At 37.9% G+C, this 24888-nt stretch overlaps 1 protein-coding gene across 19 annotated transcripts in view; it reads left to right on the plus strand.

Annotated features, from left to right (window-relative positions):
* Window positions 1–24888, plus strand: part of slo (calcium-activated potassium channel slo) — a 265894-nt gene that overhangs the window by 74736 nt on the left and 166270 nt on the right. For 12 of the 19 annotated variants that reach the window (XM_065227090.1, XM_065227092.1, XM_065227075.1 and 9 more), the window contains exon 7: window positions 1270–1361. In XM_065227090.1, the coding sequence (XP_065083162.1) occupies window positions 1270–1361 (92 nt within the window). Of the gene's footprint in view, window positions 1–1269; window positions 1362–16786; window positions 16879–24888 lie in introns of all 19 variants that reach the window. The other 7 variants (XM_065227078.1, XM_065227089.1, XM_065227076.1 and 4 more) reach the window with 1 other exon arrangement.

Consider the following 24888-nt stretch of genomic DNA (forward strand, 5'->3'; position numbering starts at 1 on the left):
TTGAAATCTATACATGTGGCATTTGATTTTCCTGATATTTTTACTATAGATAGGTGCTATTTGAGATCTTTTCCCGGGCGTCAATTCAGTTTTTCTACTGTTTTATTAGCTACTATCATGTAATTTGGGGATAATTGGGCAAAATGGACCACTTTCTGAGTTCTGCACAAAATAGAACCATCACCAATCGATTAATTGTATTTTTTTTTCACAAAGGTCTTCTTACTAGCGCCATCAAATTAAGTCGATCATGGGTCTGTTTTTTTCACAGTGTATCAGGGTTCAATCCCAGCGGAGGTCGTTGGCATCTTTCTGAGCCAGACAAAGCTCTGAAATCTGGAAGACGGGACTCTTTCGGAAGGAAAGGAATGGTTTCAATAGGTTCTAAGTGTGGAGGTATGCTCCCAGACACTCGATTGCCGTTAGTGATTACTCACCTATTGGTAATCACCGCTCATCGAGATTGACGTAAAATAAAAATTACTCCATGAATGTAATAGGTGCTGAAGCCGTCATTAACCTTAATTACTTTTTTGTCATAAATGAGAATAGTTTTCTATTCAATTAAACTTCTTTTCATCTCTCAATTGGTACTGGTTTGTCGGTGGCCATCGATAAAGGGAGGATATCGAGTTATACCAAAGTATATATTTTTTAAATTAATGGCAAAATTCATCGAATTGGCATGAATCTCTCTCGGGTTGGGGAAAATATCGAGTAAGAGAGAGGTAGCTGCCGTATTTTAAAATGCTTCGGCAAAATAGAATCATATTTCTGTACATTTCCAGCATATCCAAGGTTCATCATTCCCTAGTGGTTGCAGCTTTTCATCAACCCGGTCAGCGCCCTTTCCAACATCAATTTATTATTGATGCTTTCGTAAAACTATAGCATGTAGCGTTATTCACACGCCATCAAGTAATAGAATTAAAACCCGCGTAATCTCTTTTATTTTCGTTATTTCTTCACCCATGCATGTTTGTGTTTATGCTGGCTGCCGCATATTTTCCCATTTTTCGTTTTTTTCTTTCCATATGTTCAATTTCGGTTAACACCCCCCAATTTAAGCAATTATTTAACGTGTGTAAATATAGCTCACTTCGGTGACACGCCAATATGTTACGATAAGCTGTTTACTAGCTTTACGCTTTAAGAACCAAAAGAACTCAAAAGCAAAACGCCCAGACATTAGATTGTAAGCATTTCAGATTCAGCTATCTGAAATGAAAACGAACTGAAAAGTGATCAAAACCCCCTTCAAATTTCTAGGCAATGTTTGCCAGCAGTATACCCGAAATTATTGAACTCGTTGGTAGCGGTTCTAAATACGGCGGAGAACTAAAACGCGAGCAAGGAAAGAGGTAGATCCGTCAATGTTTCTCTTCTCTAAACTAGTCCAATCTCAAGTTCCAAATGTTACTCACTTATAATTAGAACAATAATACCTTTTTGGTCCGCCAATTTTTTTCGTTGGTTGCTTTCTTTTCAAGTACACATTTGGTTCCAAGATCAAGTTATAGTTACGTTGGTCCTACTCAATACTAAGTTTCATTTTTGAAAATAATATCTTTTTTTAACAGTTCAATACACAATCAACCTATATGTTGTCATTAACTTCTCGTTCTTCGTTACTAAATGATCCCAGGATTCCTTTAATCTTATTTTATCACACAACCTCAAATATGATTTACTACATTATATGTAGCCAGATGCTTCGTTTTAATCCTCATTGCAGATAGAAGCAAAATGTTCCTTCCCCTATGGTGCTACCAATCACAAAAGTACCATAATTCAGTCGTTTCGTTTCATTACTACACCCATTTGGTTCAGTACTGTCTATGAATCACTTGTCCAGCCCTGAACGGCAGGTAGATTCGAGCATAGACGGATGACCGAGCTCTTGAATTTCAGGCAATCCCAACTCTAGCCTGCGTGATAGGACAAATTATCATGAGACCGATACTCCTAAAGAGCACGGCATCAGAGCTCCAATGCGCAGTCCCCACACGAGTCGCGAAATTTTATTAATATTTATAAAGAGTAGACGAACATGTGAAAAGGCCCTTGAGCCAAATGAAAACAACGACTTTAAACTTCAATTTCTCGCGAATGAAGCCTCATCCAGGGTTGGATTTCCTGGTAGAAGAAGGTTACTCTGTCAGATAGTGTAGTTAGTTTGCATGGATGTGATGTCATTCGTGAGAAATCGTTGACCGTCGTTATTGTTTACATGTGGCTTATTGGCCCTTTTCACATGTTCGTCTTGAAGAGAGAGAGAGAATTGCTATTCACGAGTTTACTTGACCGCGAATGGTCACCAGAGAATCGACGCATTGCTACAGTGCGAGTGATGATGATAAAGACGACAACAACGACGACGATGAGGACAACGATGACGACGTCGACGCGACATACGATTCAATAGCAAATTCTAATGTAAATTTCCCTAGGCGCACTAGGATAGAGATCAAATGAAGGTCTACTCGTCACGCGATGCAAATCGACGAAGTAGCATGTTTTGAGTATTTTTCAGCAAGAGCAAACGACAATCGCGTCCACCTCAATTAGTGATAGACTTTTGTAACTATTATTACAATTATATCATTGTCACACCTTTCGTAGAATTGCATTCTAATTGATATAGATAACATTATAATATACATTTAACTTATGATTTAATGAAAGAGCTGCGTTTATTCTCATGATGTTAGATTTTGGCACGTCAGGAATGTAACCATACGAAAGATACTCAAGATCAGCAACAATATAAAGTTAGATTCAATATGATTCCAGCATATTTTTTTTTTATCTTAGAGCAACACCCCGTTCGGATCTATCGTTTTTTTTTTGGTTTTAATCAGCTGCGCTCACTCACCACCACAGGACACAGCACACTTCCATAAAAACATACAAGATCATACGGATACAGGGAAACAGCCTGTCAGTGCGATTTGCAAAGTAGTGCATAACAACCTAGATGCAATCGTTTGTCAATTGTCGATGTTTTCCTTTTTTTCTTTGTCTAATCGATGTTTAGAAGTTTACAATTAGAGCGTTGACCTTTGTTTTTGTGCGTTGCTTCATTCTGTAGAGCAATGGCAGTACCGTTGTTGGTGGGCAATTATTTTGTTGAATATTGTTTGGATTATTTGGGTTGCCTATTTTTACAAAAAAAAAGTAAGAGGTTGCATCCAAGATACGATCGTTGATTTGACGTAGGATTACGTGCTCGGTATCAATATTCGGCGACTGTGTTAGGGAAATCATTGTTTTCTCATCATGGAAACGTTTTCTGATGACAAAATTACGCATTTTCGTGCACAAAACGCACGGAATCTGTGGTTTATTCAATAGATAATAAAATAAATCAAAAATTATTTGGAGGAATTTCTTGCTACGATTTTCAAATCGCGATCAATCATATAAATTCGAGATTTTTTTGCTTTTTCTAGCGTCCTGGAGAAAATCATACCATAATTCGAAGTGTTTCTGGTTAATTGACAAAGTCATGTGGTATTCGATCATTGCGAGAATTTTTATGTACCACTGCAATACGCATTTGACCACAAACGTTTGGTTGCTGGGCACATTATCAAAGAGCTTTGGGGTGATGTGGCTGGCAGTAAGGCGAGCGATCGTTCAATGAAAATTAACTCTTAAGCAACAATAATTTATGGTGGTTCTGAAAAGAACCGTTTTTTCGTGATGGTTGAGTAATGCTGAGCTATAAGGGTGTTCAACACAGATGAGGCGAGCTCTATGTTGTTTGGATCGAGGGTGACGCGCGGCATAGATGGCCCACAGCGACTCACGAAGAGCTACTGAATCCGATCAGTAGCGGTGCAGCTTCTTCCTCCTTCTTCGGTGAACGGACGCTCATGTCGGCTGCAGCTCGCTGCTTGTGGGCAACCTTTTGTTCTGTACGGGAGAACAATGATCAACGCCACGCGCCGAAAGCACTGCTGCTGCTGGCGCTGCTGCTGATGATGCCGACCGAACGGACACCACCACACAAGGTGTGTGTGTGTGTGTACAATCTAACCCCCACTGTCCGGCAGTGTTATTATGGAAGAAAACTGCTTTTTATTACCCTTAAATTAAAGCAGGTTTAGTCCGGGAGTTAGAAGGTGTTAGCTCTATTGCAGCTCCAGTGACCCATTTCAGAATGCCTGGTAATTCACGACCACTCCGAGGTCACTTTTACTTACAATAAGCCCCGCATGTTCACTCTACCTTTATCAAATGGATAATGGTATCATAAACACACTTCCAGATTCAAAAAATATTATTTCCAAATCTGGCACGTATATAGTTTTGAAATTTGTTCAACTGTACTAAATCGATTTGAATGGACATTTCTTATCAATTTTGTTTCGAATACCTCTTGATTCATTTGCTGGCAGCACTTACTGGCCCTTACCAGCGACCAACTCATCTGCCCGCAAATGCAACAACGCCTAAATCTCAAAGCTCTCTGAACGTCCTCTCGAAAATGCAATCGAGATATGTATAAGAGCAATTTTTAACTGGAACGTACTCACCAAATCATTACATCCGGGAGCAAATTCCCGATGCTTATTTTTCTCTCGCAAACCTGTCGTCGTCGAACGGCAAAAAAAGGAAACTCGGTGAGCAATTTTGTGACACGGAATTTTCACTGAACATAAACCGCGAATTCACGAATTTCACCACACCCAACTGCGAAACACGTTCAGAAGCACTTTTGGTACAATTTCGATCAATTTCTTTCGAAAACACAACAAAAAAAAGTTACAAGCGAGCCAACATTAACACCGATTGTGCCGATCTCTTTCACGCACCTTGCAGCGCGTAAATAAACTGAAATTAAAAATTATCACTCGCGATGCCACTAATTTCTGGTCCGGGAGAAAATCAAACAACGCAGATCGCGACATCTCTTCTGATGCTTGCAAACATGTTGAATCACGTTTTCTTTCTCTATTCTAAAACTTCCCGGAAAGTAATTGCAGCCGAAAACTATGAGAGCGAACGCACGCACAATACAGAGAACAAACTTAAAACACAACCGTATCCAAAGGCGTTCGAAACTGCACCCGCAATTTAGGTGAATCATCTTGTCGCCAAAAAACCATGCAGGAGACGGATTCTTCATCGCCTTTAACTGGTTTAGCGCATTGGTCACAGGCGGAAGTCATGCTGGCTCAGTTTCCAAAAGTGATTTAGAAACAGCGGTGGAGATGCTCTAATACGCAAAGAGGAATTGGATTCTCAAGATCGCCCAATGCTAGACAGTATACACTACAAAATGTCTGATTGGATAACTTTTTCACTGTTTTCACAACACAAAATATGCTCTAATTAGACGATTATCGCAACGAACTGCACTTTCCACTAACAACCAGAACAATATTACAGAATAATATTACGGAAAAAAAACGAATAACGATAGCCCGTGTGATAAAAAATCGGCAAATTTAGCAGCGCACAATCACGACGATGTGAATAACAACAACTCTGCTGTCTGTCAAACGGACACCACAACACAAGGTGGTTGAATAACCACCGTTCGGTGAGACCGGATGGAATTCGTGCAGGCAATCGGTGATAATTTTGATCACCATTGCAACAGTATGACGTTTGTATAATTTTCGATAGTGACAAATTGAAAATTGACAAAGTGTTCATTTTAGCAGATTTGTAGAAAAATTTCCAATCGATTGGTTTGCTTAGAATTAAAATCCATCCGCTATTGACAGAGTTATAAGTGTTCAAAACCTGACCACTTTTCGTAACGCGGTTGATTTTGGTTTTTTGAAATTGCACCCCCAATATGTTGCCGAAAGACGTAATCCTACGTAAAAAAAGAAGATGATTCGGAGTCGTACGTACATTATAGGTTGTGACTTCTAGCGTTGCGTTTTATTGATACTAGGTGCATCGTGTGAAATATATGATACAATTCCAATCGATGCAGTTTGTGTTAGTTAAAGAAAGTTAATGTTTACACCGGGAGGGCTTTATATAGCCCAGTGAATAAATTTATCACAGTCTATGGAAAAAGTTAAACTAACATTGTCCATAATAGGCAAATTTATGCTTGCTTCTTTAATGGACTGTGTCAAAAATACAGCAATGACCCAATTTTGCCAGACTTATCAAACTTTTTTCCCTGAAAAAAAAAAATCACAAAACCGTAATTCCAAATTTTTCTCATCAATGATCGAGGTATACCTATCATTAGCTTGGATGCTTTCATCTTCAAGATGGACGTGTATTTTGGTGCAATAAGACCACTGAAAAAGCGTATGGGCCGGATAGGACATTAGAAAAGATTTTAAAAAAGGAGGCTGAGAAAGTCGGGTCATTACTGTAGCTGAAATGGTCCTAAAAATAAATTAGACGGATAGAATCGATCACTAACGCTTGACTAATTGAAATTTTTTGCGGGAATGTATCCCAACTTCATTCATCATCGGTTTAAAAGCAGATTGACTTTTTTCACCTAGAGGTCCACAAAGCCTGATTAAAAGTAAATTTGCGCAGCTTCCAGCTTACCACTACGACCTAGTCTAGTAATCGGAATTAGAAACTTATACTTTGACGAGTAATTGGTGACAAATATCATCAAAATTGATCAATACGTTGGCCTTGGAACTTGACATAAGATCATTAATTCTGCACAAAATTCGCTGTGAAATTTCCCAGAACAGATGTAATCCGGATGCATTGCTCATAGCTCTTTACAGTGCCTGTAGGCATCAAAATTGTTCTGAGAAACAAAATTTAATTGCCAAAAAGTGAGCAAGACTTCTATACAAACAAGTTTTGACTAAATTTAATGGATGGATGGTGAAATTTCCGCCCAAAAATGTTACACTCTTGAATCATTTTGAACTGTCTAGGGATGAGATTAGAAGTTTGACGTGGGAGATATGGATGATAACCAGTAAGCCTGGGCCATCCCCTTCGTGAAAATGTCCCATCTAGGTGCCAATTTATTTTATGCTGACAAAAATTCCAAGAATCTTATGATTTGGCTTCTTGCCTTGTTCTGCTGCTCTGATCTGTGATCTGTGAGTTCATCGAATATTGCACAATTATGTCATTATTCATATGACAGTTCATGGTTACGTTTTACCGTGATCTAGCCAGTAGCTGAAAAGTGCCTCAGAGCGTTTGCAAAGTAAACTCAAATTAAATTATATTTCATTTTAATTTAGAACCTCTAGGCTTTTGTAGGAATATTACAAGTTGAGTTCCGGAAGCGTTGGGAGAAATCTTCCATTTTTGTAGATAAGAAGCGAAACTATCTAAACTTTTTTGTAGTATGCGTCGTCGGCGAACAAAGATTTGTGGCAACCCTAAGGTAAACCAGGGAGGTCCGAAGTGAAAATGTTATACTATATAGGCTCAAGAATAACGGCGCCGGTGGTGTAGTGGTAAGCGTGATTACCTCTCACCCCAGCAGGCCTGGGTTCAATACCAGTCGGCGCCGCCGGGATGTTCTGAGGCATAACATCTCTGATCACGCCTTCCTTCGGATGGGAAGCAAAGCCGTTGGTCCCCGGTTCATGAGTTGATGGGTCGATAGGTAGGGTCCAGATGTGGGAGCTGCCTTCCTGGCACGTCGGTAGCATTGGTGCTCAGCACGGAAAACAAGATCGACGGAAAAAACAAACCAAAGGAAAAAAAAAAGGCCCAAGAATACTACCCTGAGCAACTCCAGCTCTAACAGGAAGTCGATCAGATTTGGAATTCTAATATTTTACCTGCAGATTTCTGTCAGTTAAATAATTTTGAAATATTTTCATAGCATGAAGTGGAAAGTTAGACTATCGCAATTCAGCAATCAAATCTTCATGCCAAACTTTGTCGAATGATCCAGTTGAGCAGCCTTCAGATTTGTTTGAATTAATTGAATTGATAACTCTTAAGAGTTGATGAGTAGTTGAATACCCATGGCAAAAATTGAATCAAGCGTCCGTCTATTCAAAATTATTTTTTTCAAAAAGTTTATTTATTGAAGAAAGCAAACTTATTGAACGGTAGCTAGAAGCTTCAGCTGGATTTTCATCCAGTTTCAGCATTGAGACAACTTTGCATATTTCTATTTATCAGAAAAGTATGCCAAATGGAAATATCTGTTAAATAATTTTACCAAGAAAGACAAGTTACTCTCTAAGAGTTTTTTATGGTGATAGAGAAAATTCACCTGAAGTTTTCATATTTTGAAACTTTTTAGTTATAGATCTTACTTCGTCCAAATCAGTCCCCTAGGAATCATCAAAAATATTTTCCAAGCGAAAATATTCAGACAGCCCCGAGCAACCTGATTTTTAATAGAACTAGTAAGACCCAAACTGAAATTGTGGGAATTATCGAATTGCTTGCAAGTTTCTGAGCTTTTTCCGAATTTTGGATCAAAATTTTACAACTTTCTTTAAGTACTAGAATAAGATTTAGAGGTTTTTTTTTCAAAATATTTGTAAGCATGTAAAAGGGTTTGGAGCTCAGCTCTAATTTCGAAACGTTTTTTTTTTTCAAAAGTTTTGTTCCTCAGGGCAGAGAATGACTTTTTTTTTTGAAAATCCCGATAACTTCCATGGCAGAATCGCCTGTTCTTTAATATTGCCTCCTACGGACATTTTTCAGACGATCAAGAGCATAAGAACGTTTTCTATTGTAATTGAATCGAATTTAACCTCGCATTTTGGTACTGAGGCAGCTCTTGCTTCAACTGTGGAAGTAGTCAGAGATTCAAGAGCATAAAACTGACACAACCCCAAGGCTGCAAAATGCGTGTCGATGCATATTGACATGGCTGGTTCTCAGCAATGCAATGACCAATCGTTATGATTCACCCATCATTCAAAAGGTAATCTACTTTTGCTTGCAACAAGTAGACATTCAATTGGACCTGTGGTTGGCCAGCCGGAACGGAAAAACCCGGAAAAGTCCCGAGCAAAATGCGTGTCGATTCATGTTGACATAAATGGTTCTCGGCAATTTGCTAACCACATCTTAAGATTGAGCCACTACTTGAAAGGTCTCCGGAATCCGAATTTCCACAGAGACACTTTTCACGGGTTTTATCGTTCCGATTGGCCACCCAAAACGCCAATCGGTTCCTTGTCTGTTCCGGTTGAAAGTAGATAGTTATACCTTTCAAGTAGTGGCTCAATCTTAAGATGTGGTAAGCAAATTGCCGAGAACCAGTTATGTCAACATGAATCGACACGCATTTTGCTCGGGACTTTTCCGGGTTTTCCGTTCCGGCTAGCCAACCACACGTCCACTTGGGTTTCTATTTATTCAAAATAAAATTAAATAGCCGTACCTATCTTTCGATTGGTGACTGAATCACAACGATGGGTCATCGCATTGCTGAGAACCAGCCATGTCAATTATAAACCCGCACGAATTTTGCAGCCTTGGTACTTTGAGGAAGGCTTGGGATTATGTCAATCAGCTCGATGGTAATTGAAAGTAGAGTTGTTGGAATTAGAAATTATTTCTTGAAATATTTCTAAAGTTACTGGATGGTGATCAGAACCGAAGCCAGCATTTAGCAGGCATGTGGCAATGTTTTGGTGTCGTAAGCAAAAAAATGTGTTGCTTCTCAGTAAGATACTGGAGAAGCCGTTTATTCGGAGACGAGCCAGCCAACGGCTGAAAGTCTCCTTAATAAAGATAAAAAAAAAGAGAAGCCGTTTGAATCCGTCCAAGATTTCAGCCAATACACGTCATTAACCGCGACGGCCAATTTGAAGTCAAAACTTGGGGAAGGGGGAACTTTTCCTTTCTTGCATTAAGCCGGGAATGTTTATTCGAATATGAATCATTCTCATATCAAATTAATTGCTCGAATGAATTTCTTCAGAAGAGCGATCAAAAGATTGCCCTTTTTTTGCGCATAGACGCCATGGCGGTTTCTCCAAATCGACTTCCGAGCAATTTAATATAAATTTCAAAAGGATCGCAGTGGAATTTTCCTAGTCGATGTCCAAGCAGGATTACCACGAGTAGGAATCGAAAAGGAATAAGAGTCAAACAAGGTTGAAAATTTTCAGGTAATATTTAGCACTGAGAACTGCTGTTTAAATTTGCTGTAGCTTAAGATAGCAGTAACACTTCCTTCAGCGAAAAGCAAATAGATCCGCTCGACACGAGAGCACGATGCGGACTAATTTAGTTTTTGTTATTTCTGGGTGTATCTTTCTTCTCTTCTTCGCTGCTTTAAGCTGGGTTTAGACAGGGCAAGTCAATTGATCAAGTCTGTTGAATTCAACTGACTTGAACGCGAATTGAACGTGTAAACCATGCCATTCAACTGACTTGATCAACTCACTTGAATTGAAAAAAGTTGAACCAGGCTCAACTTTTCAAGCCAATTGAATTCAACTGATCATTTGACTTGTCTAGTCTAAAACCCAGCTTTACACTTACGCAGGCTTTAGACTAGGCAATTCAAATGATCAACACAGTTGAATTCAATTGGTTTGAAAAGTTGAGCCTGGTTCAACTTTTTTCGATTCAAGTGCGTTGATCAAGTCAGTTGAATGGCATGGTTTACACGTTCAAATCGCTTTCAAGTCAGTTGAATTCAACTGACTTGATCAATTGACTTGCCCTGTCTAAACCCAGCTTTACGCAGGGTGAAAGGCAGGCAAACTTATAGCGAATTTGTTTATTATTCAGTTCAAACTTGGATCGGGTATCAAGATTGGGTCTGCTTGTTTTCTGACAAACGTCAGTATGCTCGTTTGTTTTTAAAATCGAGCTCAGGTTGAGGTTCACACTGACAAAAAGTTCGGTTTCGCACTGGGTTGGAACTCGTTCCAGCCTCGATTATAGACGAATTTGCAATGGATCAATGAAAAAGCAAAGGTTTTGACAGAACTGTGCTGTGGCTACCACAGTATTTAACATTTCATCGTCCATATACAGTAGCGCCAAAAGCATGCTGTGATGGGTTCAAAACTTGACCATCTAAAATGATCAATTGATGAATTTACGTTACGCCAGATGGAAATAATGGGAACATGATAATGATGTTTTGTTACCTGTCAAATCGTATGGAATATTTTTTAGTACCTACATCATCAGTTTTGTAAATGCAAATCTGAAAGCTAGGTGTCGCATGGCGAGTTTTACCTTTGCGTAAATTCATCAATAAGTGTTTGCTTGATTCTAATTTAGTGGATTTCAGAAAATCAGCGCATACCGTGCAAGATTTTCAGATAAAAAACGGTTAGATTACCGTGGGTCCACGATAACATATGCATTAAAAATGGACTAATTTCGGATGGCGTTGAAAACAAAAAACTTCAGCAGGTAATTCAATGGAACAAAATTTCCATAAATCCTACGTTTATTAAGCCTTCTACAATAATGATTCGACGGTATTCGGCCTGAACCTTAGCCATGGCCGATGAAAAGATTGATGTCGGCATGTTCTTCAACTCTTTCGTAGCCTTTACGATCAGCTGTTCCTCCGTTTTGGCCACGAAATTATTGGAATAGAGCCTCCGTTTGAGGTTCACCGAAAAAAAATTCTATCGGTCGCAGTTGGGGAACGTTGGGAGGGTAGGCCAAGACGTCGTGCTTCGCCGGAAAGATGTTTTTCGCCAGCACCTTCAGTTGCTCCGTCTCGGTGATTACCTGCTGCGCCGACACGCTTCCGCATAACAATGTCCAGCTTGTCCAGGTACTTCTTCACCGTTGGGCCGGTTGCTCCGACCTCCCAGCTCAAGGCGCGGAACGATGAGGCCACCTTGCCCTCGGTCTTCCTCTTCAGCTACTGCTGCACTTCACGGTCGTACAGCACCGTCGGGCAACCGGAGCCAGGCTTCCGCTCGACGCTCTCGCCTTTCTCCATAAGGGAGAGGATGTTATAAATGCTGGATCGGCTATATCCGGCGGACACGAAGTGCCTCACAATGTTCAACTTCTTCGCTCTGAGGTGGAGCTGGCAGAACGAACAAACCTTCGAGCGTAATTGCTTGCAGTGCTTTTTTTTTTTTTTTTAATAATTCGTTTATTTTTCCAGGCTCATTTGCTGTAGCTTTGCGGAGCCGATATTCATTGTTTAGATAACAAAATTACTTAAAACTAACGTTAGTAAAGCGGGGGCCGATTACTCGCGGCTATCTCGAGGTTAGGGGTAACAAATTGTAACAAATGGATGGCAGGGTAGGGATTGTGAACACAAGGTTTGGAGAGCAATGTGCTCTTGATCTCGAACTAGGCGACACTCTGATGAAAAAGACAAACATGGGGGTACACCGTGCTTGCAGTGCTGTAAATTCTCAAAATCTTTTGAACATTTTTGATGAAAATGAGAAAAGTAGCTATTCACTATCAAACGGGACCTTCTCCAAATGGGAGATATCAGTTGCTTAGTCATTTGACGAAGGCATGGATCATTCTCATTTGAGAAACGCTATATATCATTCAATTGAGTGTAACCTACACACAAACGGAGCTCTGGTCGACATTCCGGCGAAAAAGCTAAGCCAACCCGACACCAACCTGACTTCTATCAAACCCCAACCCGATGTTGACCCGACATAAACTCAAAATTGACCCGACAACAACACGACATTGGGTCGACATCGACCTTAAATTAGCCTTACATTGATCCGACATCGGGTCGACTTGTCTGTTCGGGACCATTTTGCTGGATTTCTTCCATACTCCACTGTCTTATATCAAATGATACTGAGTGACTCAATTGACAGTGACAATGAGCTTCGAATGAGAAAGGGGCTCTTCAAATTATGGTCATGTGAGAATTCGTTTACACAGAATTGATTGAATGGTTGTAGTGGTTCATCTTCAATCGAATGATATGAAAATTTACAGCACTGATTGCTTGACTGTTTTTGCCATGGCTGCTGAAAATAAACTGATAACGCTGTACACAACAGGGTTGCTATGATTTGTGATGTATACGTGGATTTACCACCAGGTGGCAGGGTAATTGCATGGAAAATCACTAAAATCAGTCAATTTTTTTCATGCATACCTACGTTATTAAATTTTGATGAAAATAAAAGAAATAAATGCCGTTTTTGAGAAACAGTTGGTATAATTCCGTCAATTTGAATCGACTTCCTACAGTTGCTCTTACAATTTTGAATATCTTTCAAAAGATAGTTTTCAACATAGAGTGGATGTTTGGCAAACTTTATAGAGGTTCATAGCTACTTGTCCGGGGATAAGATTTGAGCTCGTGACCTTTTGCGTGAGATTCACAGTACGACGGACTCGACTCGACCCTTTGGGAAATTACTTGGAATTTAGTTCCGAGAGCTTTCCTTAAGTTGCGAAACCAGTCTTGTAAGCGGTCACGGTAGTCGACACATTTTCTGTGACAATCGACTGCCTTTGGCTCCGACACTTGCAAAACAAGCTATTATAGTACAGTACCAAACTAAAATGTCATATGAAAGGCTCTGTCATACGACACTGTCACCGTAGACCGTCACGAATGTATGTATTTTAGTTTTTCTCATAATAAGAACTGTGGATGTTGTGCTTTATGTGAATTATAAAAATAAAAAGCAATGATGTCTGAACAATAACATTTCTGATCAGAAATGGTTTAATTTACACCAAATTTAGGAATTAGAACGAAATCACACATGTCATATGATAGTTATTTGATAATGTTCTATTTGCTCGAATGTTATTCTACCGTTTGTGTTGTGTGAGAGAGATGGCGGTAGAGCATGAGTGCACGAATACAAACATACTGTCGCGCATAACAACGAAGCGAGTGTAGTAAAAATCGTCGACTGTTTCAACCCCTGTGCGAAACCTTCCCGATGTTGTCTAAGATTTCCGTCGTTCATTCAACATCTTTGTAGTTTTCCAACTAGTAAGATTCGACCATGGATCAAAGCCACCGCTTCCACCATCATAATACTGTATCTAGGCTACCTAGAATTTTATTATGCTCCCTACCAACTGATTGAAACATATTTTGGAAAAAATCGGAGTTATTCATGCACGGATTAAGCGTTACTGACATTTGAGTACACGTTACTCAGTTCCCGCATTTTTTTTATGTATTTCTCTTTTGTGATTATTTGTGAAGTTCTTTGAACATTTCTGAACTTCCCAAAAATGTCCTGAGGATCATTTTTTTTTTAAATTACCTCAACTTTTCTTGAACCTTATACGATTACTTACAAGATCATCACTATTTTTTTTGGGGGTACATCTCTGGTATCTCTGAAATTTGCTGACCTTCTGAGATTTTTGTAAAATCCAATGAAATTCAGAAAATGTCTACAGAAGTTCAAGGAGCACCTAGAAAAAATAAAATAAAGAACAAACAATTCTCTATATATTTTTAGAGCTTCTGGAGATGTTTTGTGCGCTTCTCTAAAAGTTTCCTGATCTTGTCTAGATTTCCCATGCATTATTCTAGGTGTTCCCTGAAGTTCACTTCCTTGACTTCAAAGATTTAAGAGAACTTTTGAGAAGATCAGCAGTGCCTCTCATCCAAAAAGGCCTGGGTTCAATCCCAGTCGGTGCCGTCGGGATTTTCTGAGGCATAAAATCTCTGATCATCGTGAATAACTATGCTAAGTTTCAAGGAAATCAAAGTGGGTCGAGTCTGAATTCCGGTTTTGTTTGCTGGAAGAGAGTTTTCCTTAAATTTTGAATCGTGAATCGTTCCGCTATGAGAGAGAATTCGTGTGATACATGGATGTCCCAAAATCCCGGATAATCCAATAATGTACTGAAAAGTGTACGCATAATTATGTAGCTCTAATATATACGTATAAAACCAAGTTCTAAGTTAATTCTCCACAACTATTGAAATGTGTCCGATTGTGGCTATCCTGTGCGTTTGATTGAAATAATTTTCAAATCAATTTTTTTTAACTTTCCTACCAACTGTACAAAACTGTGTGAAGTGAATAATTCAAGCGTTATTGTTCAAATCGACGTATCTGATTTTGTAAACAAGCACTTCAATCGACGTGTTGTGTTGACTGCTAGCTCACCTACGCAAACTTACACCACCATCAGGTAGCTGATGCCACAAACTGTCGACTGAAGTTATTGTTTACAAAATCAGATACGTCGATTTGAAAAGTGACGCTTGAATTATTTGAAATTTAAATTTTTTATCCTACATTGATTTACATGACAAAGGCAAGCGATTGTATCGTTAAGACACTACTTTCACACAGCACAATTCAACAAATTCACCCGTTCCCATTCGGCACTCGGTTTGTCTCAATGAATTTGGAATCCGAAGTTCAAGTTAGAAAACGAAGTGATCTACTAAAGCTTAGCTTCTGATTGGTGTTACAAAAAGTCCAAATTCTCTAACGATTTTTAATCTTGTTACATAAAAAATATACCGTCAAGTAGTCAGTCACTGAGGGTGCTGCATTCACCATGTTTTTTTTTTAAATAAGTTCTTGAACTTTTGCTAAATAGTGTGAAATACTACATTTATACCAGACGCGATCAAAAGAGAACTCTTTTGTTCATGTCCGGTATAAAGGTAGTATTTTTGCTTTATTTCGAAAGAGTAATAGAGCTTACTTGAAAAAATACGGTGAATGGAGCACTGGCTACTTGTCGGTACTACTTAAAACATATTTTACTAGAGTGTGTAGAGACAGCTTCACTGATGTTCTATAACTCGGAACAAGGATGCATCGATGGAAAAATAAATTAATGTTTCAATAAACTAAAATGTAGATATAACAACACATGATCAACCCATAACCAAATATTCTCATACCGGGGTTCTTCTTTTCTATCCATACCCATCAGTACATTATACATTCACATACACACACACACACATACTCTAGCAGCTGGAAATACTGTTGTGTAAATATTTCAATGATTCATTTTCCCTTCACTGTTTTAAAATATCACATTTCAATTTTGTTTAAGAAATGAATAAACCCATCTTAGTTCTAGATCCGATGATTCTACGCGCCCTTTCTTTTTAATGGTTGCAGTTTTGATGCAGATCGCAAAGCGAAAGCGTGTTATGCTGGTCCTTAGTGAATATATTCACAACGATGATGATGCGAATGCTCTGTTGTTTCAAGTTTTTTCTTAACATGTTTTGCCTGTAGGTTACGTTTTTCTTTTCTACATCCTGTTTTCGAACCGTTTTTATAACCCCTACATATAGTCCCCCTAGATACGTTGTCTCGAGTTTTGAATTCAGGAGATTTTGGATAATGTCACTTTTTTGCGCTGACTTTGGTTTTCGTTCTCTTTTTCGATGTGTTTTGTTTTTGTTTCGGTTATCGGATTTTTTTTTAATCTGTTTTGAGTACTCTTTCTGTCCATGGTAGTAGTTATTTGAAAGTCTGTCTTACAAATTACCCATTTGAGTATAATCTAGTTATTTATATCTTTTGATTAACACCCAGGAAGAGTTGATAAAATAATTATAAGAACCGGATACATTAACGAAAAACCGACAAAAAAATTATCATACAACAGCGACGAACGTAGCAAAAAGAAAATCGAATAACTGTTGGCCAGTTTCTGAGTCGATGGGCACGCGATTTTGCGGTTGTGTCATATAAAACAAAAAAGTTAGATCAAACCAGCACACCGGCAATGCAAACAGAAAGAGACTTTGCCCCAGCTGAATCAAATACAAGAGAGAAAATAAAAGGAACTCGACATCCTATCTCGTAGTTTGTTAGCAAATGACACCAAACCACCAAATGTCCAATCACGAAAATCCCAATCTATATTCAAATGTTTTCTGCTTGGCAATGCTCTTCCTCCTTCTACCCCACTTTAGGCGGTGTTTGCCAGTTGGATTCCGGAGATCACAGAATTAGCGGCGCAACGAAATAAGTATGGCGGCAAATACACGAAGGACGCTCGAAGAAGGTACACGGGCGTACCTATTGTTTCCAGTTTTTTTTTCTTTTCTGTTCCGTTTTCGTTCTTCATTTTGGATTTTACATCATTGTTTGACATTACGTTCGATTCGTGTCTGATTGATTTTAAGTTTTCATTCATGTTTTTTTTATTTTTAAAATTTGTTTTTATTTATGCTATTAGTTTTGGAAAACTCTGTCCAATGTTTTACATACATTGTTATTTTCCCATTATGGTTTATTAACTGATTGGTTCCACAGTTACAAGCTGTTGTTTTCATTGAATTTTTCGTTTTTAGTTTTTTTCTTTTTCTTTCTCGAATACCATAGCATTTACCAGTTGTACTGTCTAGTTTAATCATTCCAAAAGTTGAATATTGATTCAAATAGACACTCACAGCCGCACTCCTTTCTCTTGGTTTCGATTGTTTGATTGAATTGGGACTTAGCCACGAACAGTTTTCCAATGTTTCCCGTTTACTTAGAGCTATCCTGGTTTTCTCGCCAAGTTTGATGAACACAAGTATTTAGAGTTATAGAAAGAATTGTATTGCACGATTTGATCAGAAAAATTACGAATTCTGTGCGAATTCACTTGCTTTTGTAACCACAATCACTGAAATCTGTATTGAATTGGGTCTCGAATGCCATCTGTTACCAGGTTATGTAGGCAGATGGGGAAAATGACGTTTCAATTTTTCTTAGAGAAATTGAAAGAATCATTTAGATTTCTACCGCGTCACCCAGAAAGTATTTACTAGAGTAGTCAACGATGAGTCAGCAAAGTTTGGTGCTCTGTTAATAGCAACTTGTTTGAACATTGTTGAATATCCTTAGCAATATTTTACAAAATCAGCAGAAGTTTTTCAAAACATTTCAGCTTCGTATCATTGTGAACTGATTTGTTTATGGTCTTCGCAGGAAATACTTAGTAAATTATGATTTTGCTCACTGAAGGCAACATCACAGACAAAAAGACATAAAACTCGCAAGTTACTCATCGAACAAGCATTTTATAAACTCCTTTGATACTGCGAGACTACTCATCACATGTGAAATTGCAGCCGATAGTTGATTCTGTTGCACATCGTTTTATTAGAAAGAGATAGAATAGTATGCTACCGCTCTTTACTCTTCACCACCCATCAGACACGACGTTTCTGCTACCAGTGGTGATAGAAGTTTCGGGTCGCGTTCAAGTGTAAAGCAAAAAGCTTGAAACTCAAACTCACCACAGGTTGGTGATAATCGTGGCTGTTGAGTTTTGTCAGCTTGATATCCGCTGCTGTTCGCTTGTTGATATTTGTCCACCAAAATCAAGCGTGATCATGGGAGAGATTGAGATTTGATTTTTTGATATTTTCTCAACACTGATTTTGCTACATGATTTACGTAATTGTTCATGTGGCCACATTGCATATTATTATTTTTTTTATCTACTAAAGGTAGGATTTAAAAAAATGGTTTTAAATAAATAAATATTAATAAAATATTCAAAGAGGCCATTTTATTTATTGAGGTTTTTAACGTATTTTTGGATGTTTTACTTAAAATTCCCAGGAATATTTTTCCTGAAAATGCTATTTATTTTCCTGCACAACTTTGTCTCAGACATCATTCCAATTACTAAAATGTGAATTTGTGTTACTGTTTTTTTAAGGGATGTCCGATTTTTCTAATTAACCGATTATTTACTAATCGATTATATTTCTCATTGATTGTAATTGACATCCAGTGATGAACACGTAATAATTGATTAATCAATTCAACCGATTAATTCCAATTAAGAAAGACAGTATAGGGAAACATCATCTGTACAATTTTAAAGCGATACAATTTTACAGAAAGCAAATAAAATTTTACGTTATCCGAGCTATACACAAATGAACAAATATTTATGATGCATGTACAAGAAACATATTAGAAGCTGAAGAGAAGAGCTAAATACTGGGCGATTAACTAGATTCTTTTTCTACGCGATAGATGTTTCCGCGTAGCAAAATATCCTTTTGTCATTTCTATAAATCATATTATTGGGTACGGTTCACGGAAATGACAATATTCGGAGTTAGTCTATAAAATTTCTGGACTTGATTAACAAAACACGATGTCTTTGAAGTTGATTTTCGAAGATGAAGATGAAAATCTTCATATTTCATTGGACTGATACGGCCTTTGAATTTATCATGCCAGTCCTTCAAAGTTCGGAGTCAAAAGGCTCATGTTAACCCATAAAATCACTGAAGATCTGTTGGTCTCTCAAATTCACTAATAATATCACAACCCGTAACACCTTTGGAAATGAATCAGAAGATTTCTTATAGAACTCCATAATTTCTTGGTAAGGTATCTGAAATTGACTAGGTACTCCAGAATTGACTTATAAATCCTTTGAAGTTAATTCATGAACCCTCTGCAGTTATCTGAAGTTGATTGTCCAATCTAGATCCATACATGGATCGGAACTATTTAAACTGTTTCTAAACTCGACAGGCATCTGTAGTTAATCCATAGGATGTCTAGTAGAGTGATGCAAAATTTGAAATTTTCGCTCCACAATACTTAAACGATTCCAAATCGGATCCTGACTAACCTCTCAAAATTTGAACCCATTTGGTGAGAAACTGAGATGGCACAAACCATTTGAAGTTTGTATGGGAATTACTATGGTAAAACCAAGATTTTTGTTCATGTCTATCTAATAATTCACCATATCGGACTGCTTCAAAAACTTTCAACTGTACTTGTAGGAAATTTTCCCAGCTACAACTTTGCTCCAGACCACTTTTTGATTAAATGCAAGGATCGAAAGTTATCAATGGTTCAATGCGTTGATGTCTTATGATCATGCTCAATCAACTGCTGAGCAGGCAACATTGGTGTTTCTGGGGCGTTGAATAGGACACAAATATCATGGCTACTATGTCACACTGCAAAATACAGTGTTGCCTACAAAGCAGCTGTTCGATCATGTCATAAGTTTACCAATCTCTTAAATAATTAATAACTTTTTCCTGTCTCGTTTAACATGGAAACGATCTTGAGCAAAGTTGTAGTTGAGGAAATTTTCTATAAGAATAGCTATCGAACTGTTTGGCAGCTCGATATGGAAAAAGGCTAGAAGGCAATGAACAAAAAGTTGTATAAAAAATGTAAACTTCAAATGGCTTGTGCGAAGTCTGTTTCTAACCAAATGAGTTGTAACTTTGGGAGGCTAATCAGGACCCGATTTGAAACCATTTAAGCACTGTGGAGCGAAAAAGTCAATTTTTGCATCAGTCTAATGTCTAGAGTACCCTCAAGTCCTTTGTAAGCCTCTGAAGTTGATCAATTCTTTTGGACTTTGCTCCATAATACTTAAGGCATTACTCAACAAGCTTTATGTAATCTAGAATATTTTAGACTTCAGGTCATTTCAGCTCCATTTCTTTGTCATGTTTATGTATGGTTTTTCCGTATATTTTGACAAATGCAAATTCAATTGAAATATTGTCAATCGATGACATTCCACTATTAAAATATATCCAACCAGGTTCATAGATCTATGACGCATCGCTTATAAAGCAATACTAATTTTTACCGGACGTTTTAAGTTCTCCAAACCATCCTGGAATTCAGTCCTTGTAATTTTCTAGATGAATCTGGACAGGGGCGATATCGTTAGCATGGCTGGCAAATGTCATTTTCAATGAAAGATCTCACGTGATATTTACAGAGATACTTCTGTCACCATCATCGAATGAGAAAACGGTGATAGAGATTTTCTTCAAAATCTCATCGAATTTTTTGTCATGACAGAGCGTGACAGTGTTGTGAACATCGCAATTACTAGCTCATTTATTGATTTTTTTTGTTACCTGTACCGTGGAAATCTTAAAAATGTAATCTCTCTACCGATTATATACTGTTGCTTGCCTAAATTCATTTAAATCAGTTAGAAACTTTGATGTCAAAACCGCATGAGAATTATTCATGACAAATGACAAGAATGCTAATGATATGTAGCTTCGTCTCGTGATAGTGTGAGGACCTGTTTTCTCATTATCACATGACGGTCGTGATATTTACCAGCTCTGATCGTTAGCATCGGTACGTGTACATTTATATTTATAAATTCTATGTTGATCATTCAGGATAAGTTTCCTTGACCATAACATATTCAAGTTTCTGCAAATTCTTCAAAAGCTAAAGTTACCTGATCTAAATACTAGATCAACCAGGACTTCCACGATGCCGTCAGCAACGATATGTGCCCAAGCAGATTGATAGAGCCAATGTGCATAGTTTGAAATCAATTTTTTGCGTAGGCAAAATCAGTGCTGTCTACGATGTTTTGTAACCGAATTTCGGTCTTTGGATTTCAAGGTAAAGTTCTACCGTCTTTCGTTCAGCACAAAACGGTTACGATATAAAACTACTTGCCCTCACGAAGATCCCTGTATCAAATCCTTGGTGATGATAAAACTGCAATCAGCACTTTTTCTTAAACCGTAACAAAATTGCTAATTCTTCAAGATGTTTAAACTTCCCCGAAATCCTAGACTTTTCGGATGTTTCCGAAGCTTTTTTGAAGTTCATGAACAGACTGCAAGCGAAGCTCCAAGAAATTCTGTTAAATTTAGGGTTCTTCAGGGAATCTTCGAGATCTTTAAGGCGGTTGCATCAGCTTCAGTCTCCTTTGAAGATTTTGTAAGAACTTCGAGGAAGTCAAGAAATTTTCAGAGAAATCCAGAGAACTTGAGGAGAATCATAAAAACTTTAAAGAAGTTCCAAGAACCTCAGGGAAGTTAGGTCTAGAGATCTTCAGGGATGCTCTGAGATCTAATCGGCATTTTTAATAAATTCAGTATAATCCAGAATTTCTGGAAAGTATTGAGATCTCCTTCTTCTTCCATTTCATGTATCTATGTAAGCTTATTGCGTGCTCTCAACTTAGTGTTCTATAGATGCACTTCCACACTTACTAATTGGAGCTTTCGATGCCTGTACCATTTTTGCATTAGTATAATTGTGTGGCAAGTACAATCATACTTTAAGTCGAAGTCGAGAAATTTTCCATCCCGAAAACTTCCTAGACCAAACCGTGATTCAAACCCAGCCACCTCCAGCATGGTCTTTCTTTGTAGCTGGGCTTTTATCGACTGAGCTAAGATAGATATGTAAAGATTAGTTTCGATAAATTCAGGGCAGCAATGTTCATTCATGAAATTGAGATAAACTATCGAAATAAGAAATTTATTTGAACTTAAATCTCTGAACATGGTATAGGCAAACCAGCCTTTAGGCTGAAAACCTCTTAAATAAAGAAAAAAAAATCTATGTACTCTAGACCTCTAGATTTACCTGACCTTTTCAGAACTTTTTTAAAGTTCCCTATTTTTTTTGAAGTAAACTGAACTTGAAGTTCTCTCAAGTTCTTTAAAGATCCAGAAATTTTCTTTATATTCATAGAACTTCTCTGAGGACCTAGAAATTTTCCTGAAATTGTTTAGTTAGATTCCTTATATTCGTGGAATAATTTATAATTGCTCAGAGCTACTAGAAAGTTTCTGCAAATATATTATAGAACTGATCTGCAGTTCTTTGATTTTCCTCTAAGTACTCATTAAACATACCTGAAAAATTAACTGAATGAAACTGCCTAAAATCCATCTCTGAAGTTCTTTGAACATCTCTGAGGATCTCGGAACATTTTTGAAGTTTTCGAAAATACGCTTCAGAACTTATGTAAGTTAATAGAACCACCCTGAAGATTTTTGGTCTTCCCTGATGTTCTTGAAGCTACCTTGAAATTCCGCAACTCTTCTTAAGTTCTTGGTGACTACCCTTAAATAAATGGAGTTGTACTTAAACTATTTCTGATATTTTCAGGAGTTCCTGGGCTTCCCTGAAATTCCCGGAACTTTCTTTTTTTCTTTGGAAAGTATTTCGACATTTTCAATGCCTTGAATTTATAAAAATTAACCTTCACATTTCCCTGAATTTATTTAGAATGTCCATTAGATCTCTGAACTTCCCTGAAGATCTCAAGACCTAGCTTTCCTGACGTTCTTAGAACTTATTTAAAATTGTTACGTTTTTCCTCAAGTTCTGGGGATATCTCTGAAGTTTATTTTGATCTCTTAAATTTGTTTGTCTGATGGAATCACCTTAAATCTTTGTCTGTATCTTGGGGTCAATATGCTCCCAGACAATTTTTGCAATCTTGATTATTCATCAAAAAGATTTTTTCTCGGACATGTTTGCATGCTTAAGTCTTCTTGATATGCCTGCCTCTTGGTTGAGACATATTTAAAATTTTATTCAATACCCGTTTTGAAAGATTTTTGCAAAGAACTTAGCTTTATTTTAGAGGTACAGACAAAGGGTTAAAGATCTCGAAGCTTCGCTAAAGTGCCCGAAATTTTACAGAATTTCTCGGAACTTCCCTTATTACCTCATGTAACTTCCCCGAAATCCTTGGTTTTTCCTTTCACTCCTCGGAACTTCTTTTAAGTACCTACAATGAAGTAACCATGAGTGACTACCATGACAGGCCTGGAAAAAATGTTCTAGGTTTTCCAAACCGTTTTTGAAGTTCAGGTCGAACGGTCAACTAGATCACCCATGCCTGAGGCTATGCGTTAGCAACGAACATGTCTAACCAAATTCATGGAGTCTATGCGCATCAATTACGAACCTTTTCCTTTCTACATTAGATGTTCTAGGTTCTTCGAATCGTCATTCACTAGTTAAACCACGACTGATACAACGTTCCCAGTAGTAGAACATATCCTTACAGCTTAATGGAATCTATGTATGTGCATCCTTTATGATCCACTTCCATGTCTGTATGATGCTATAAGATCTTCAAGTCGTCTTGGAGTTCAGATCATGTGTTGTACTAGATCAACTATGTCTATAGCAACGAACATGTCCAAACAAGCTTATGTCGACAATGTACTTACAATCTAATCCCATGGAGAAAACATTCTAGGTTCTCGAAATAGTCCTCGAGCTGAAATAATACGATCTACTAGTTTATGCACGACTGAGAGGATGACTTCCATCGGAATTGTTGGCGAGCTTGTCTCCCAAACCGGTTTCCACTAGTTACCCAAGGAAGCTTCTTCTGACTTCGCACGAAGGTTTCTTCCGACTTTTTTCCGGAAGCTTCTTCATCTGTCCCCGGAATTATCTTCTGACTTCCCCAGAAATTCTACTGGCTTCCTCTGGAAGTTTCTTCCGAATTTCGCTGATTTGAGCCAGTTCCACGCAAAATGACATATCGGAAAAACTCGACCTTCACCGATATGCATGAAATTTTGCATAATTGATTGTCCATAATGACTCACATTTTCATTCGACCGTCTTTAAAGTTTCTTAAAAAATTATAGTTAATGCGATAGTACTAGTCAAACGCACACTGTTCCACAGCCGTCGAAACTATAAGAGCAAGTCAAACGCGTACTTTTTGCCTGTAGATTTGAAGAAATACTTCAAATCTCCTCATACATTGTATGAGCTAGGTAAAGAAGTGTGCGTTTGACTAGTACTGTCGGATTAATGACCCGTCGCTCATTTTCAACTTCTATTCAATTTTCATACTGCCGTACTGTAAAGGGAAATATCTACCTACCCTCTTTAGACCTTTCTCTAGCTAATAAATTATCACACTAAAGCTACATATTAGCGAAGACCGCTCAACGGTAAATGCTTCGAAATAATTTGAGAGTAAAGATTACATCCTCAGAAGAAAGGTTTGTGTATTTGCTCATTTTTCTATGCGATGCTTCCACCTCCACTCAAGCACAGCGCTACTGTATCTGTCGCTTAGATTCTGGCAAAGTTGCCAGTCTTCTTGATTTGAAGTCTTCGATGTTAGATAGCATTTCCAACCAATTCCGAAAATATATTTAGAGCTAAATTTGAATTTTGTTGGAACACCCTAAGTCAATTCTGAAAAATTACTCTAAAATGAGAACATTAATTGAGAGATCATGATCCTTGTACTAAGTTTCTTGAAAGTAACTCAGTTATA

The sequence above is a fragment of the Ochlerotatus camptorhynchus genome, unplaced genomic scaffold (genome assembly GCF_037179485.1).
Source record: "Ochlerotatus camptorhynchus isolate MF236.1 unplaced genomic scaffold, CSIRO-AGI_Acam_v1.1 ptg000266l, whole genome shotgun sequence".
Taxonomy (NCBI): Eukaryota; Metazoa; Arthropoda; class Insecta; order Diptera; family Culicidae; genus Ochlerotatus; species Ochlerotatus camptorhynchus.